At 38.1% G+C, this 13,768-nt stretch overlaps 1 protein-coding gene across 2 annotated transcripts in view; it reads left to right on the forward strand.

Annotated features, from left to right (window-relative positions):
- LOC149006207 (putative alpha-mannosidase At5g13980) overlaps window positions 1–13,768 on the forward strand; it is a 55,751-nt gene that overhangs the window by 32,840 nt on the left and 9,143 nt on the right. Inside the window, exons 15-22 of one of the 2 annotated variants that reach the window (XM_089164907.1) lie at window positions 2,896–3,115; window positions 3,278–3,417; window positions 3,655–3,723; window positions 3,859–3,918; window positions 4,034–4,105; window positions 6,615–6,662; window positions 6,801–6,920; window positions 7,142–7,207. In XM_089164907.1, coding sequence (XP_089021033.1) covers window positions 2,896–3,115; window positions 3,278–3,417; window positions 3,655–3,723; window positions 3,859–3,918; window positions 4,034–4,105; window positions 6,615–6,662; window positions 6,801–6,920; window positions 7,142–7,207 — 795 coding nt within the window. The remainder of the gene's footprint in view (window positions 1–2,895; window positions 3,116–3,277; window positions 3,418–3,654; window positions 3,724–3,858; window positions 3,919–4,033; window positions 4,106–6,614; window positions 6,663–6,800; window positions 6,921–7,141; window positions 7,208–13,768) is intronic. The other variant, XM_089164908.1, reaches the window with a different exon arrangement.

Genomic DNA, 13,768 nt, shown 5'->3' on the forward strand with positions numbered 1-13,768 from the left:
GCAGTTCTTCAGTCTTCAACCTTTCGAAGTAACTGAAATGTCGTAGAATACAATAGCCAAACCACCCAAACAAATGATAGAATTCAAAAAATACTTATAAAGAATACTATTTTTTTCCTTTTCCTTTTCTGATGATATGGAAAATCACAAACAGGTCCCTGAAAGTTTGTAAATTTACAAACCTAACCCTCAAACATAGTATTACGTTTTCTGTTTTTTTTTTTATTTTGGTTGGACTGATTGAAACAGAAAACATAAATACAGCAGTAGTCTTCACTCTTCAGGAGTCTCTTTCAGCGGAAGTTGCAGAAGCTCCGGCAGTAGAAGCAGCAATAGCAGGAGCAGCGGCAGCGGAAGTTGCAGAAGAAGCAGCGGCAGCGGAAGTTGCAGAAGAGGCAGCGGTAACCGATTCTAATCTATGATTCTTATCGCAAAAAGCAGCAGCAGCAGGAATTCAAGAATCGCAGCAACAGGAATTCTTGTCGTGAGAAGCAGCAGGAAGCGTGGTTCTTCTTCTCTTCTTCTTTCCTTTTTTTTTTTCTCTGATCTTTGAGGTGGAACTGAAACGATAGTGCAGCGGTGCGATGGGTTGAAAAGAGAAAAAAATCTGCCAAACGATGGTTGCAGAATTATGGTTTGAAGAATTGATTTCTGCGATGGTTGCAGAATTAGGTTGTAAAAGAACAAGAAAAAACTGCGAAGGGTTTTGGTGAAAAAAGATAATCTGCTATGGGTTTATGGGTTTATGGGTTTGAAGAAAGAAAAAAATAGAAGAAGATCCTAATCGAACTTAGGCTCTGATGCCATGTTGAGAAATATGAAATTGGTAGAATGGCTTATTGATCCATGATCTCAAGCCCTCTATTTATAATTAAGTGGAAAGTAGACTATTACAAGGAATAGAAGTTTACATGAATGCAAACTCTAATTTAACTCCTATACAAACTCTTATTAGACTCCTAATAGAATCCAACAGGTTCTGGTTCTGGTTTGGTTCAATGGGTTCTGTTCCGCTTTCTTCTTCCTTTGACAGGGAAAAAAAAAGGAAAAGACAGGTAATAGTTGCAGATGCACAAGAAGAAAAAAGAGGTTTGATGATGATGGGAAAAAAGTAAAAAAGAGGTTCGACGGTTCTGGGAGTTTGATGGTTCTAGATGGAGGAAGGAGGCAATGGGTTAGGTTGCAGGTTGAAGAGGCGATGGGGTTTTCAGATTTCTGGTTTTCAGGTTATGCTATTGCAGGGTTTGTGGGGATCTTTAATGATGATGAAGAAGAGGGCAATGGGGTTTAATCGTCTTTCTGGTTCTCACTTTTTAGTTTATGCGATGACTGAAGAGAAGGCTGCGATGGGTTCTGCAATGTTCAGAAGCTGGCGGAAGAGGGTGGTGGTGGTGCTATGGTCGCTGCGATGCACAGATTCTGGCAGAAGAAGGTGATGGTTCGATGATTGCTCTTGCAATTTGCTCCTGCGATGCTCTTGTGATGGTTCTCTTGCAATTTGTGTGTGTGTGTGTGTGGTTAGAACACGGCGTAGTGCTGTTCTATGATTGAGAGGGAAGATGCAAAAGAGAGCAGATGGAGATAGTGTTCAGGGATGGGTCAGAGTTGGCTTTGATACCATGTTGGAAGAACTAAGTGAATCTTAACTTGTGTCAAAAGGACACGCAAGAGCTTTATTTATACTTAAAACTTATCAAATATAGACCAAATAAAATCTTTCTAGTGTGAGAATCTTACAAGAAAAATAAGATCGTAGCAAATCTACTCACAATAAGGAAAGTAAACCAACTAAAACTACTCAAATCAACCAAATCTCAAGATCTCCCCCAATCGATTCTTCCTTTCAACAGAAACCCATCTACTTTGATGTCTCCTTTAAGTTGTTTATGATTCCCCACCCCCTTGTTGGCGATACCCCAAGGAAAGGCTTATAGTTGTTACCTGGGGTTTAGGTTCCACTTTCCGGTCTAGTAGCTAAAGACCAACTGGGCTCTCAAGTTAAGCCTGCTAGATCCTCAATCTAGTTTGCTGCTGCCCTTCTTGTTCTTTTGAACTACATCAGGTCCAGTCCTATTTAGGTTTGGGTTTCTCAAGTATGATCGTATTGGTCCCAACTGTTTTAGTGCCACTTGATCATAATACCTATATGATTAAGTCTCAGTGCATAATGTACTAAATCAGCCAATAAATATTGGTATCAGTGGGTAATGATAGCACTTGCATTTTAGGAAATAAGGTTTTGTCTACCAATACAGGTAGATACAGCCCAATAATGGAGTGATATGGTCAGTATTGGACCGACACAAGGAAGTTACACTTGCCCCCCGCCCCCCCTCCCCCCCAAAAAAAAAAAAAAGAAAGAAAGAAAGAAAAAGAAAAAGGAAACCTGAAGGCCTTGAAAACCTGTTCTCTTCTTCAATTCAAGCAGGGGGGTAATTCATTTAACATAGAAAATACGATCCTGATCTTCACCATTTCAACGAGTTTGGGAATTAACAGTGCTCAAATCACAGATCAAGACAGATGTAGGTGAAAAAGTGCTAGAGTTGCAGCTTGCAGGTCTCTCTTTTTTCTTACTTAATTCACTAGATTAGGTATCAATGACTTGAATCCTTGCATCAAGCTGAGATATGTTACATATTTAATGATAAGGTGTTTTATGCTTCAGAATTGTATCTTATATGTTTCGTAAGCTGTCCATGTATTTCTTGATCAGTTCCATGTGTATCTTGTGGCTCTCTGAGGCAATATGATGCATCTCTTAAAATATCCACCCCTGTATAGTAACTGATACGGATGCATAAATCTTTGCTGAAAAGTGGTTCAAGAAAATTTCTTTGTCTTACTCTGGTATTCATTTTTAGTATTTCTCTTACATTATTAAATCTTCTTCAGGTTATCAGTGAATCAGTTACTGTTCAGGATTCAAGTGGAAAAGTAATAGAATCACAGCTGCTACCATTGGCCAATGTTTCTGTGGACATAAGAAATTACCATGTCAAAGCATACTTGGGCAAATCTGCAGGTGTTGCACCCAAGTATTGGCTCATGTTCTTGGCATCTGTCCCTCCCCTTGGTTTCAGTACCTTCATTGTCTCAGATGCGAAACAAGCAGGTTAGGCCATCTAGATGCAAATTTGCTACGTCTAAATTTGACCTTATTGCTTTTACTTTTTGGTGGGGGGGGGGGGGGGGGGGGTGAATAACTTATAGTTGGGGGGATGAGAAAAATATCCAGACTGTTGGGAAACTGCAAGTTTTGACATTTCTATTGCAGATTCTAGTGCAATGGCATCAACATTACACACATATACAGGAAGTGAAAATGGTAACATAGAAGTTGGACAAGGAAATTTAAAGCTTATTTATTCTGCTGATGAAGGCAAGCTTACTCAGTATATAAATAGCAGAAGCTTGGTAGGTTATGCATGTCAGTTTTGTTCCATAACTATTTCTTTTAGTTCATTTGTTGTCTTCCCAGGTTTTATAATCCCAGCCAGCATCTCTTTTATCATGGTCATAGAAGAAAAGATTTCCCTTTTTTTTTTTTTTTTTTTTGGTTATGGACATTCTCATCATATATAATTCCATATCTTTAGATTCTGTTTATGCTTTAGACTCTCCATTACCATTAACTTATTTTATTTTTTGAAGGTCAAATCGTCTTTATATCAGTCATACAGTTTTTACACTGGAAGCAATGGAACTGATAAAGATCCTCAGGTAACCATGACTCCTGTATCTTGTGCATATCTGGTTGCTGTTTCAGATTGCTGTTACTGACTTTGTAATGCCGTAACACGAGGTGAGGGGTATTTATGATTTATTACCATGTTTTGTTGTTGCTACTTGTTGAAGGCCTCTGGAGCATATGTCTTCCGTCCAAATACTACAATTCCTATAAGTTCCGAAGGACAGGTGCATTCTTAACTTGCAAAATATTATCATTTGTACCGATGAATTGCTGTCTGAAAATTCATTACTTCATTAGACTTGGTCTCTGAAAGTGCGAAATATTGCTCTGGTTTTCCAGGATACTTTAACAGTTCTCCGGGGACCAATATTGGATGAAGTACATCAACGCATCAATCCGTGGATATATCAGGTGCCTTCTTGCTCACTTGATTAGTATTTTTGCTTAGCAGTTTTTTAAATATTCTGGCAGTGTTCCCCCTCTCTCCCTCTCAGCTCCTTGTTGATTTTACTTTTACTTCCTTGTATCATGATGTGTGTAAGACTTGCAGATTACGTTAGTAGTATATTCTTAAATCTTAAATCAGCACTAGATTCTGGCTTCTCCAATTAGTTCACCTCAAACTTGGCCAGGATGAATTGTACAAGTGAAGTTTTTTTCCAAAGCACAGCAGTACTCAATTAAAATTTTGAAATTGTTGATGTGATTCTTTGCAGAATGATATTTGTCAGGAAGTTATTGGTGGCTCGGGTGTTTTGTCATTAAGTTTTATGTTCTCTGATGCAATTTACATATAAGCATACATTTTATTTCCTTACTAGTTATTTTCTTAACTTTTTAATGTTATAAATGTTCTCTCTCCCTCGATTAAATTTGGTTATCTTCCTCAAATTATTTGGTGGTTTTCTGTATACGTCCTCTTTCTTCTTCTCCTTTCTGCTTTCGTTCTTCCTTCATGTGAAGGTACTGACTTTAGCTTCTAATACTATCAGTCTGTCACTTGTTATCAAAACGTAGATTCCAGTCCCTGTTATTCTCTTTCGTTGTTTTTTGAGTGCTTGTTTAAGGTTTTTCCCGTCCTGTGGAATGCAGCCACCTACAAGTTTTTTTGTTTTGTAGAACCCTACTTTATTGCAACACTAGGGTTTCTTCAAGTATTGCTGTTGTGATTACTGGAGTGTTGGTGTGCATTTTTATGAAGAGGAAGTCACTTGACAATGTCATCTGCACTAAGGTGCGCTGATCTTTTTATTCTGCACAAGAGAGCAATATCATCTGCACTAATATGTGCTGATCTTTTTAACCTGCACAAAAGAGTTTTCTCCATGTGCTTGAGGGCTTGATTCCCCATGGAACTTTCCGTGCTTCTGACATTTTTTCCTCAGACAAGTCAAGAATATTATTATGATTAAAGTATTGAAGACAGATCTATTCTTTCTGTGTATTGGTCATGTTTCCTTTTTTCTGTCAAAATCTAATGTTTGTGATAATTTGTATAAATCCTGCATGTCAATGTGAAAATTTGGGGATTTATTCCCTTCATTGTCTAAATTGGAGTGTCTGTGGTCAAAATTTCGGGCCTAACAGACAACTCCAATCTTACGGATTTTCAGGTTTCCAGACCCTGCAAGGCTGCAACATTTTGGGTTTTGACAACCTGTGAACCCAATAATCTCTTAACAATATTGTTGGACAACTCTCAGTAAGGAACTATTCAGGCTACATTAACAAAACTGAGAAGTCCTCAGTCATTTCTTTTATCTAATTTCTCTCCTTTCATGATTGCTCTTGGTTTCTCTTTTTCACCACATTCTGTCCCCTCCTCTCTCTTGTTTTTTAGGTTCTCCAGTAAAAAATGCTCCTTTTCTAATGATTATGAGTTTATGACACTTGGAACCTAAGACCTCTAAGACCTCTTTAATGCAATTAACCTCTTTAATGCATTTAGTATCTCAACTATTAGGCCAGATGCTTATTTGTACAATTGTACTACAGTTCAAAATTTAAATAAAATCGTGAAAAGCCCTTATTTTTAAATACCATTTCTACCATAATATGCTTGAACAGTAGGATGAGTCATATGACTAAGACGATATTCTACGCCTTGTGGTATTAAGGAAGAAAATTGGCAATTTACAGATTTGCCCCTGGGGTTAAAACTACATAAACATCCCTATGTGTAAAATTACAAAAATACCCCTGATGGTTAACACCAAGTTGTTAAATCAATTACTGTTAAGCACATTCAGCCATATTTGGTAGCAATGAAAAGAAAACTTGGAAAAAAAATTTCATTTGAGGAGAATGGTAAGACAACAATCATTGCATCGTCATAATGTTGGTCTCATTATGGTTATTCTTTTCTTTTCTTTTCTTGTCTTGGTAGTCTCATGTTTTTAGATTTCAGTGTATTACACATATTTGTATGCTGCCAAAACTTGATCTTGACCATCAGTCAGCTAATCCCAAGAGGCTTTTGTCCTCTTAATGTCTCTCTTCTGATACTGCATTTTACCACTTTATCTGTTGACAATTCCATTTGAGGTATTACGGGCTCTTTTGTGGATTTTGAAATTTATATGTACCTTACCTGAGCTCATATCTGGTTAGTGAGGAAAGGCTGCCAACGTGGGGGTTAAAAGATCTGGTCATTTTTACCTGATGCTTTAGTTTGGAGTGTTGGTTCGAAGTTGGAAAGCAATCAAAGTGCCTTTAAAAATCTTGGTGATTCAGCAGTTAGAATTGCTCCAAATCTGGATTAGAATTGATGTTTTGGAGCTACTTCCTGTAAACAGCCTTTTCATATGTCCATGTCTAACACTCAAATAGACTGGTTTTTTTTGTAGAACGATTAGGGTTCTCTATTCTCATTGGTATTTGTCCTGACTTTTCACCATTTTAATACTGCATCCATGTGCAGGTCACCAGGGTGTACAAGTCAAAGGAACATGCTGAAGTTGAATTCAATGTGAGATTACCTTCTTCGGGTTGTTCCATACATAGAATTTGTTTTGTCCTCTATAGTGGTGATTCTGGTTATCAGATGGTTCGTTGGTGATGATAATTTCTAATGGGATTATATTTGTTGATATGATGCTCAATGTAGATTGGCCCTATTCCTGTTGATGATGGAATAGGGAAAGAAATTATAACCCAAATAAGTACTACCATGGAAACAAACAAGACATTCTATACAGATTCTAATGGACGTGATTTCATTAAAAGGGTAAGTTAACAGTAGAATTTCTATGACTGTATTTATATACAAGGATTTAGTTATTGAATTGCTATTTCATATTGTAATTATAATTTATATTGTTCAAGTTACTTCTGAAACTGCTGATGGAAGTTTCTTTAATTTCGGTGGGGGGGGGGGGCTGATTTTTGTGTAAGCTACTTTGTTATAGACTGACTGGAAAAGCAACAAAAAAAAATTTTTGTCTGCAGATTCGTGATTCGAGAACTGATTGGGACCTACAAGTCAACCAACCAATTGCTGGAAATTATTATCCTGTATGTCTTTTTCTATCTATATAATTATGGCGTATGTTCTCATTCTATGTTATTATTTATTTTGGGTGAAGTCTATGTTATTGTTGGCATTTCCAAACTTGGACTTTTCAACTTTTCATGGTGATTTGAGAACTAGATCTTTGGGGGATTTCAGTTTCCTGTTCCATTTTAGGTTATGTTTTGGGTGGGCCTTGGCGCAGTGGTTGGTGACCCATAGTTGTAGCCTGAGGTCAAGGTATCGAGACAGCCACTCAGGCTCTCAGCAAAATCTGTCGGGCTAAGGTTGTGTAGGAAAAATGGCACCCAGGACTTTGCTTGTACGGAAGCCTTTGGCACTGGCTTCGCCCTATTCTAGGTTATGTTGCTACCTTACCTACTTGGTCACACCCTCAATATTCTTCTTGAATTCCTCTAGTTCCCCAAAATTTGTGCACTAAGCTTGCTCTCCAAAATAGGAACTTCGTAGAGTAAAAACTTGTGCACTAAGGTTGCTGCCCCAAGGCTGCAGCCACGAGACTTGTGCACTTCTCACCATTTGTCATCTGTGGCTTTGTCATATATTTTCTTGAACGGGTGATATTTGTTTCTGTTTCAATAAAAAACTTAAGCAGTTGGGAAGGGCAGCCACCCATGTATACATCAGCCCTCTGTCACTTGTGCAAACCAAGATTCCATGATTCTTGCACGAAACTTTGAGGATTGCCTTCATATGGCACTGAGCCACTGAGGGATTAGAAATGTAGCAAAACTCTTCGGATGCACTTTCCAGGTCAGACACTTGACCTTCCTGCTTTGATACATGGTCACTGCAGATTCACCAAGAGCTTGATTGCTAGGGAAGAACAGTTTCATTGTATACATCAATGGATGATAATACAAAAACTAGACCTCTTAATCCAATAGTTTTCTACTTATAGCATCATTAAGAAAAAAGCTACCAAATACAAAAGAGATAATGCTATGTTCTTACTTGTTTTGTACCAAATGTCGCAATATTTTGGCATTTGTGGTTGCATCTAGGTATTCACCTTTTCGTACTATTTGTCCATCCCATGGAACAAATTTTGACCGAAATATCTGCATTTTTCAAAATCAAAACGAAACTTGCGAGATTTCGTCTCATTCCAATGTTCACGCAAAAACAGTCCGAAATTTCGGTTATTCCTTATAAAATCCTCTATCTTGGTTGGAACATGCAAAATGTCGCAGGTTTCGACCTATATTTTTTAATTTCTCTTGTATTTGGTGATTTCTACCCCATTTTCACTCTACTTCCACAACTCCTTCACCTTCAAATAGCTCTTTTACTCCTTTGCCTTTAAACACCTCTTAAGCTACAATAGTTATCCATGGGCTTAAGCCCAAACTACAAACGAAACTCCAAGGCCCAAAATGATATAAGGCCTCTCCAGGACCGGGGGCACTCCCCCCCAACCCCCACCGCCCTTCTGTCTGTCGGCAACAAAATGTGAAGCATGAGCCACACCCAATAGTTCCAAACTTCCCTTTTTTATTTTTCTTTTGTTCATGCTTAAATGACCCATCACTTGGTCTAGTTGGTCATTGTGTTTTGTTGACATGTTGTATATGTAACCATTTTATCAAACTATTCATGTATGTTAATGATTTTATGCTTGTATAGTTTGTACCTCTTAGAACCAGTCATTTGTTAATATACTTGAATGGTAACTTTTAGTGTGGGTATCCGTGTTGTCCTTCAATCCTCCTACCTTTACTGGTGTGGTATTTTCTCCCTTCCCAAATCCATCATCCGCTCTTTGGAGTCCTTATTCTGTGCCTTCCTCTGGAAAGGACAGGAAGTTTCCCGTTTCCTGCATCCTATCTGTTGGAAGGACATTTGCCGTCCAAAATCTGAAGGAGGTCTTGGAATTCGCCGTATTCTTCACATGAATTTGGCCTATCTCATGAAACTCATCTGGAAGATTGCCTCCAAGCATGACTCTACTTGGGTTTCCTGGGTCTATTCCTACCACCTTAAGTCTGATTCTCTTTGGACTGTCCCTTCCCCCTCTAACCCCTCCTGGAATCGGAGGAAGCTTCTTCTCCTCTGTGGTTGTGCTCTCTCGGCTATTTCTGTCCGCATTTCCACTGGTCCACTACTTCCTTTTGGCTCGATCCCTGGCATCCGATGGGTATTTTGTTCTCCCTCCTTGGCCCTAGAACTATTTATGATACCCGCATCCCTAAAACCACTCCCCTTTCCACCTTTATCTCTGATGGCTCTTGGTCTCCTTGCCCCCACCCTGATCTCACACAGGTTTGGAATTCCCTCCCCCTCCTTTCATCCACCGCCGTCGATCGCATCACTTGGCTTTACCCTTCTACCACACCCTTCACCACTGCCTCGGCCTGGAACCTCCTTCGAACCCCATCCCCCCCGTCCCTTGGACCCCCCTTGTTTGGGTCAAAGGTCATATCCCCCACCACTCCCTCACCCTTTGGAGAGCCCTCAAACTTGCTCTCCCAACCCAAGCATTTCTCATTAGCCATCACATTCCCACTACCCCCAATTGTACCCTATGTTGGAATAATTCAGAGGACCTTGACCACCTTTTTTTTTTCGTTGCTCACTTTCCCGCTCAGTTTGGACCCTCGCTATGGCTTCCATTTGGCCCAGATCGCGACGTTCTCTTGGTTTTGCCCGAGATTGGAAATGGATCCTACGCAGTTTTGCCGAGAACTCAATATGCGACCTAGTGGGTAAGCTTGTCTTTGCCGCCACTGTCCATCATCTTTGGTGGGAGCGTAACTTGCGTAGATGGACTTCCAAATCCAGATCTCGAGATAGGATTTGGAATGCCATCTACTTTGACGTTTCTTCTCGACTTTTATCTATCCCCCACCCCCTGTTGTTGACTCTCCAAGAAATAGGATTATTGTTAGTTCTCGGAGTCTCACTTCTTCTTTTCTGCCCCTTTTATTGGGGTCCCCTTTGTACATGTGCTTTCAGTAATTTTATTTTATTATTCATCCAAAAAAAAATTTTAGTGGTTTTTTTGGCAAACTTCCAATTCCATTGTGTTTATTATGCTTTAAATAGGTAGAAGGCAATAAATCAGATGAAAATGGAGGCCATATAAGCCCCGAAACCTAGGGTCAAAACCTTGCTCGAAAAGTGCCAGGTTTCGACCAAAATTTCGGTGGAACCTCGAGATTTTGGTTTTTGGCTAGGTCGAAATTGGCCTTGAAATCAAAATCTCAATCCTTGGTCCGTCCATGAGTTAGTCTCATATAGACTCCTTACCTCATATGCTTGAGCAAGAAGCCAACGGAATTGCTAATTGACATTAGACACAGAAATAGCAAGTGATCTAATAATTTTGCTTGAATTCCTATATCTTTCTCCTTGCGCAATGGTGAATGGACCACAGTTTTTGCCTAAGGTTAGGCATCGAAACAGCCTCGCAGCAAAAATTGCTGCGGGTAAGGCTGCGTAGTAAAATTGTCCCCCCAACCTCTACTTGTCTGGAAACCTTCGGCACCTAATCTGCCCATTATCATCCTCTTGGCAGCTCTTCTTGCTCTTCGCTATGTGTATCGATGGTTTTTCCCATGTCCTCTATTTTTTCAGACACAGAAGGAATAGCAAAAGGATAAGGTACATAGCAACAACAAAAAGGAATGGTTCAACTCCACAATATTTATCAACCCACTTTAATTGAATTAGAACCTTAAGTGGAGATGCAGGCTGCACCTCAGAGTTCCGATTGCTTAGCCAGACTAAGATGGTGATATCTTCAAGAGCCACCATATCTCATTTCTGTCCTCTTGATGGCCGAGGGATTATGACCTTCAAGGAATCCTTTCTTCAATACCTTGCCGTCTAAGCTCGAAGATCATCATCCAAAATGTTCCATGAAAATCTTCTAGACCCAAATTTCAATGTGAATCCTACAAAAAGTCAAAACTTACCTTGATAGTTTTATGCGTAGGAGGATATCAAGCATGTTTCCCATTAGATGATATAAGCTTCACCCAACATTTAGGCCGGACAAGCGCAACTCTTTTAGCCGAGGACATTTCTTACGCCTCTAACTTGATCCTTGAACCCAACTAATCTCTCTTGCAAAGCAATACCTCAGGTGGTTGCTATCCCTTGTGGTTGGAACCAACGGGCAAAGACTCGTTTTGTCTTAATGTCTCAACCAGGTCGAAACATCAAGATACCAAAACTCCTTGGTAATCTATACCAGGTTCCGGCTGATAGTTTTGGTGGGTATTAAGGCTCATCATGAACTCGTTTTTGGTGGATGGCTTATTTTAGGGCCAATAAACACATTTCCAAGGTTATTTTTTATTTAAAACATAACACAAATTGGTGATCCACACATGCTTGGTGGTATGCAAATGAAACTAGATCTTGTATATTCACAAATCTAAAATAATATCAGGTATTTTTTCCAATAAAATAATTGATTATGGGGTAGAAAAATATTTGACTCTATGAGACCGCAGGTTGGCCCATTGAGTTCATTGTATATTCATTCCATCACCATAAATACATCTGTCATATTTTTTTCTTTTTCATTTTATGTAAGATACTAAGAAATACATTTTTCATGTTAGGAAAATAAAAGAATTGTATCTTACGGGAAAAAATTTCACACCTTGAGTTCATATATCGGCCCATAGTGTTCAGCATTTATTAATTTCATCATGGTTGAACTAGTACTAAACATGCATTTAAAATTAAAAAAAAAAAAAAAAATAAATAAAAAAAGGTAAGTTTAGAGAAAGATGAGAGGCTTCAAATTGAAGAAAACATCTAAATATTGTTGTTGCGAGGCTCAATCAACGTCAACCACCCGTTCACTGGCAAGGATGTTGCATTTCCCCCTGGTTTGAGGAAGATCTAGCTCAAAATGATGCAACCCCTTTAAAATATTGCATAGAAGAGCTCTTGGTCAAAATTTCAGTCTTTGCCAGATCTCGACCAGAATGGTGTTTAGACAAGATATTTTTTTTTACAACTAAACCCCTTGAATCTTCTGAAATTCCAAAACAGGATGGAAATCTCGAAAATTTTGGTAGAGTTTCTGTTTAACTTCATTTCAGTCACATGTTACCTCTCAAAATGATTGAAACATCCGAAATCTTGCGAAACTAAAGCCCTCGCGCACGTGGGGGGCTTTGAAGTTTGAGCAGATCTAGCTCTTCTTCTTCTTCTTCTTCTTTTATTTATTTATTTTTTTTGGTCTGTTTTTTCAACGACAGAAGTTAGATACTCGTTCACATGCATAAATAGTTTCTCCTTCCTAGCATAGAAAGCCACTGATTTACAACCAAGATACAACATATAGTTTGCTTCACAGTATCCGCAGATCAAAAAGAACTAAAAAAAGTGTTCGAGTCAAAATAATAAATAAATAAATAATAAAAAATGTCAAAAGTACTCTGGCCACTGATATATAATATCCTTGGAACAGTTCATGTTGCAGAGAAGTGCATGTACATAATTTCTGCTTGTGATGAAGCTCTTTTGAATTGAAGCAATTGTTGTGATAATTCTAATGCATAGTGGCATTTTCTGAAAAGGTGATATTCATCTTCTCAAGTGCAGGTGATTTAGCTATGATATATTAAGTGAGTAATAATTCACTCTTAATGCCATAAAGTTTAGAAATTTTGATTACCTGGAGTTTGTTGAATGCACCATCCAACTGTTGGAGAAAGCAAGCCCCACTTTCTCCTTTGCATTGGCCCACATATACTTTAGCTTCTTTTGCTTGTTCTCTGGCCTCTTAAAACAATGCAGAATCTGTGTGGAGAATCTCTATATCTAGATCAATGGGTGCTCCAGATAAAGCTCGGATCGTGGGGGCTTCCCGTGCAACAAAACAGTATCTCCCGACTTTCAAATAGGAGCAACCGATATGCATGATACAAGAAATATACACTAAGTATCTTGAAAAGCAGTACTGAAACTCTAATAAGACATAATAAAAAATTAAGCATATACTAAATTACTCCTGAAGTTTAGAAGTTTTTGGCTTTTTAAAATAATTTGTATAAATTCATTGTTTTATGAATTATATTATTAACTATTTAGTTAAATGACATAATCATCATCATAAAAAACTTTTTTCCAATAATTACATACATACTTGTAATAATATTCTCTTATTTTTAAGTATAAAATAAGAGATACTTAGTATTTTCTATTATTAAGTATTTCATAATATATTTAATAATTTTAAAATAATTAAAATAAGGGATAATTACTGTTGCCCCCCTGTAGTTTGATTTTATTACTAATAAAACCCTGTTCTTTACGAAATTACTGTTGCCCCCCTTCCTTATAACGGTGTTAAGTTGCCGTTAAGTTTGAATATTTAATGTCTAATTTGCCCTTCATTAAAATTAAGAAACTAAAAGACGATTCTATCCTATTTATAAAACCATATTAAATGTCAATTTTACCCTAAACTTCATTTATTTTGAATTAATGAAATGGACAAAATTCAAATCCGATTTGGTTTCCCACCTTCACTAAACTTCATTTATTTTGAATTTTTTTTAGGTGATATTCAGTTTCCAATT

This window comes from Hakea prostrata, chromosome 8, assembly GCF_041222555.1.
Source record: "Hakea prostrata isolate BN-2017 chromosome 8, UWA_Hpros_2, whole genome shotgun sequence".
NCBI lineage: Eukaryota > Viridiplantae > Streptophyta > Magnoliopsida > Proteales > Proteaceae > Hakea > Hakea prostrata.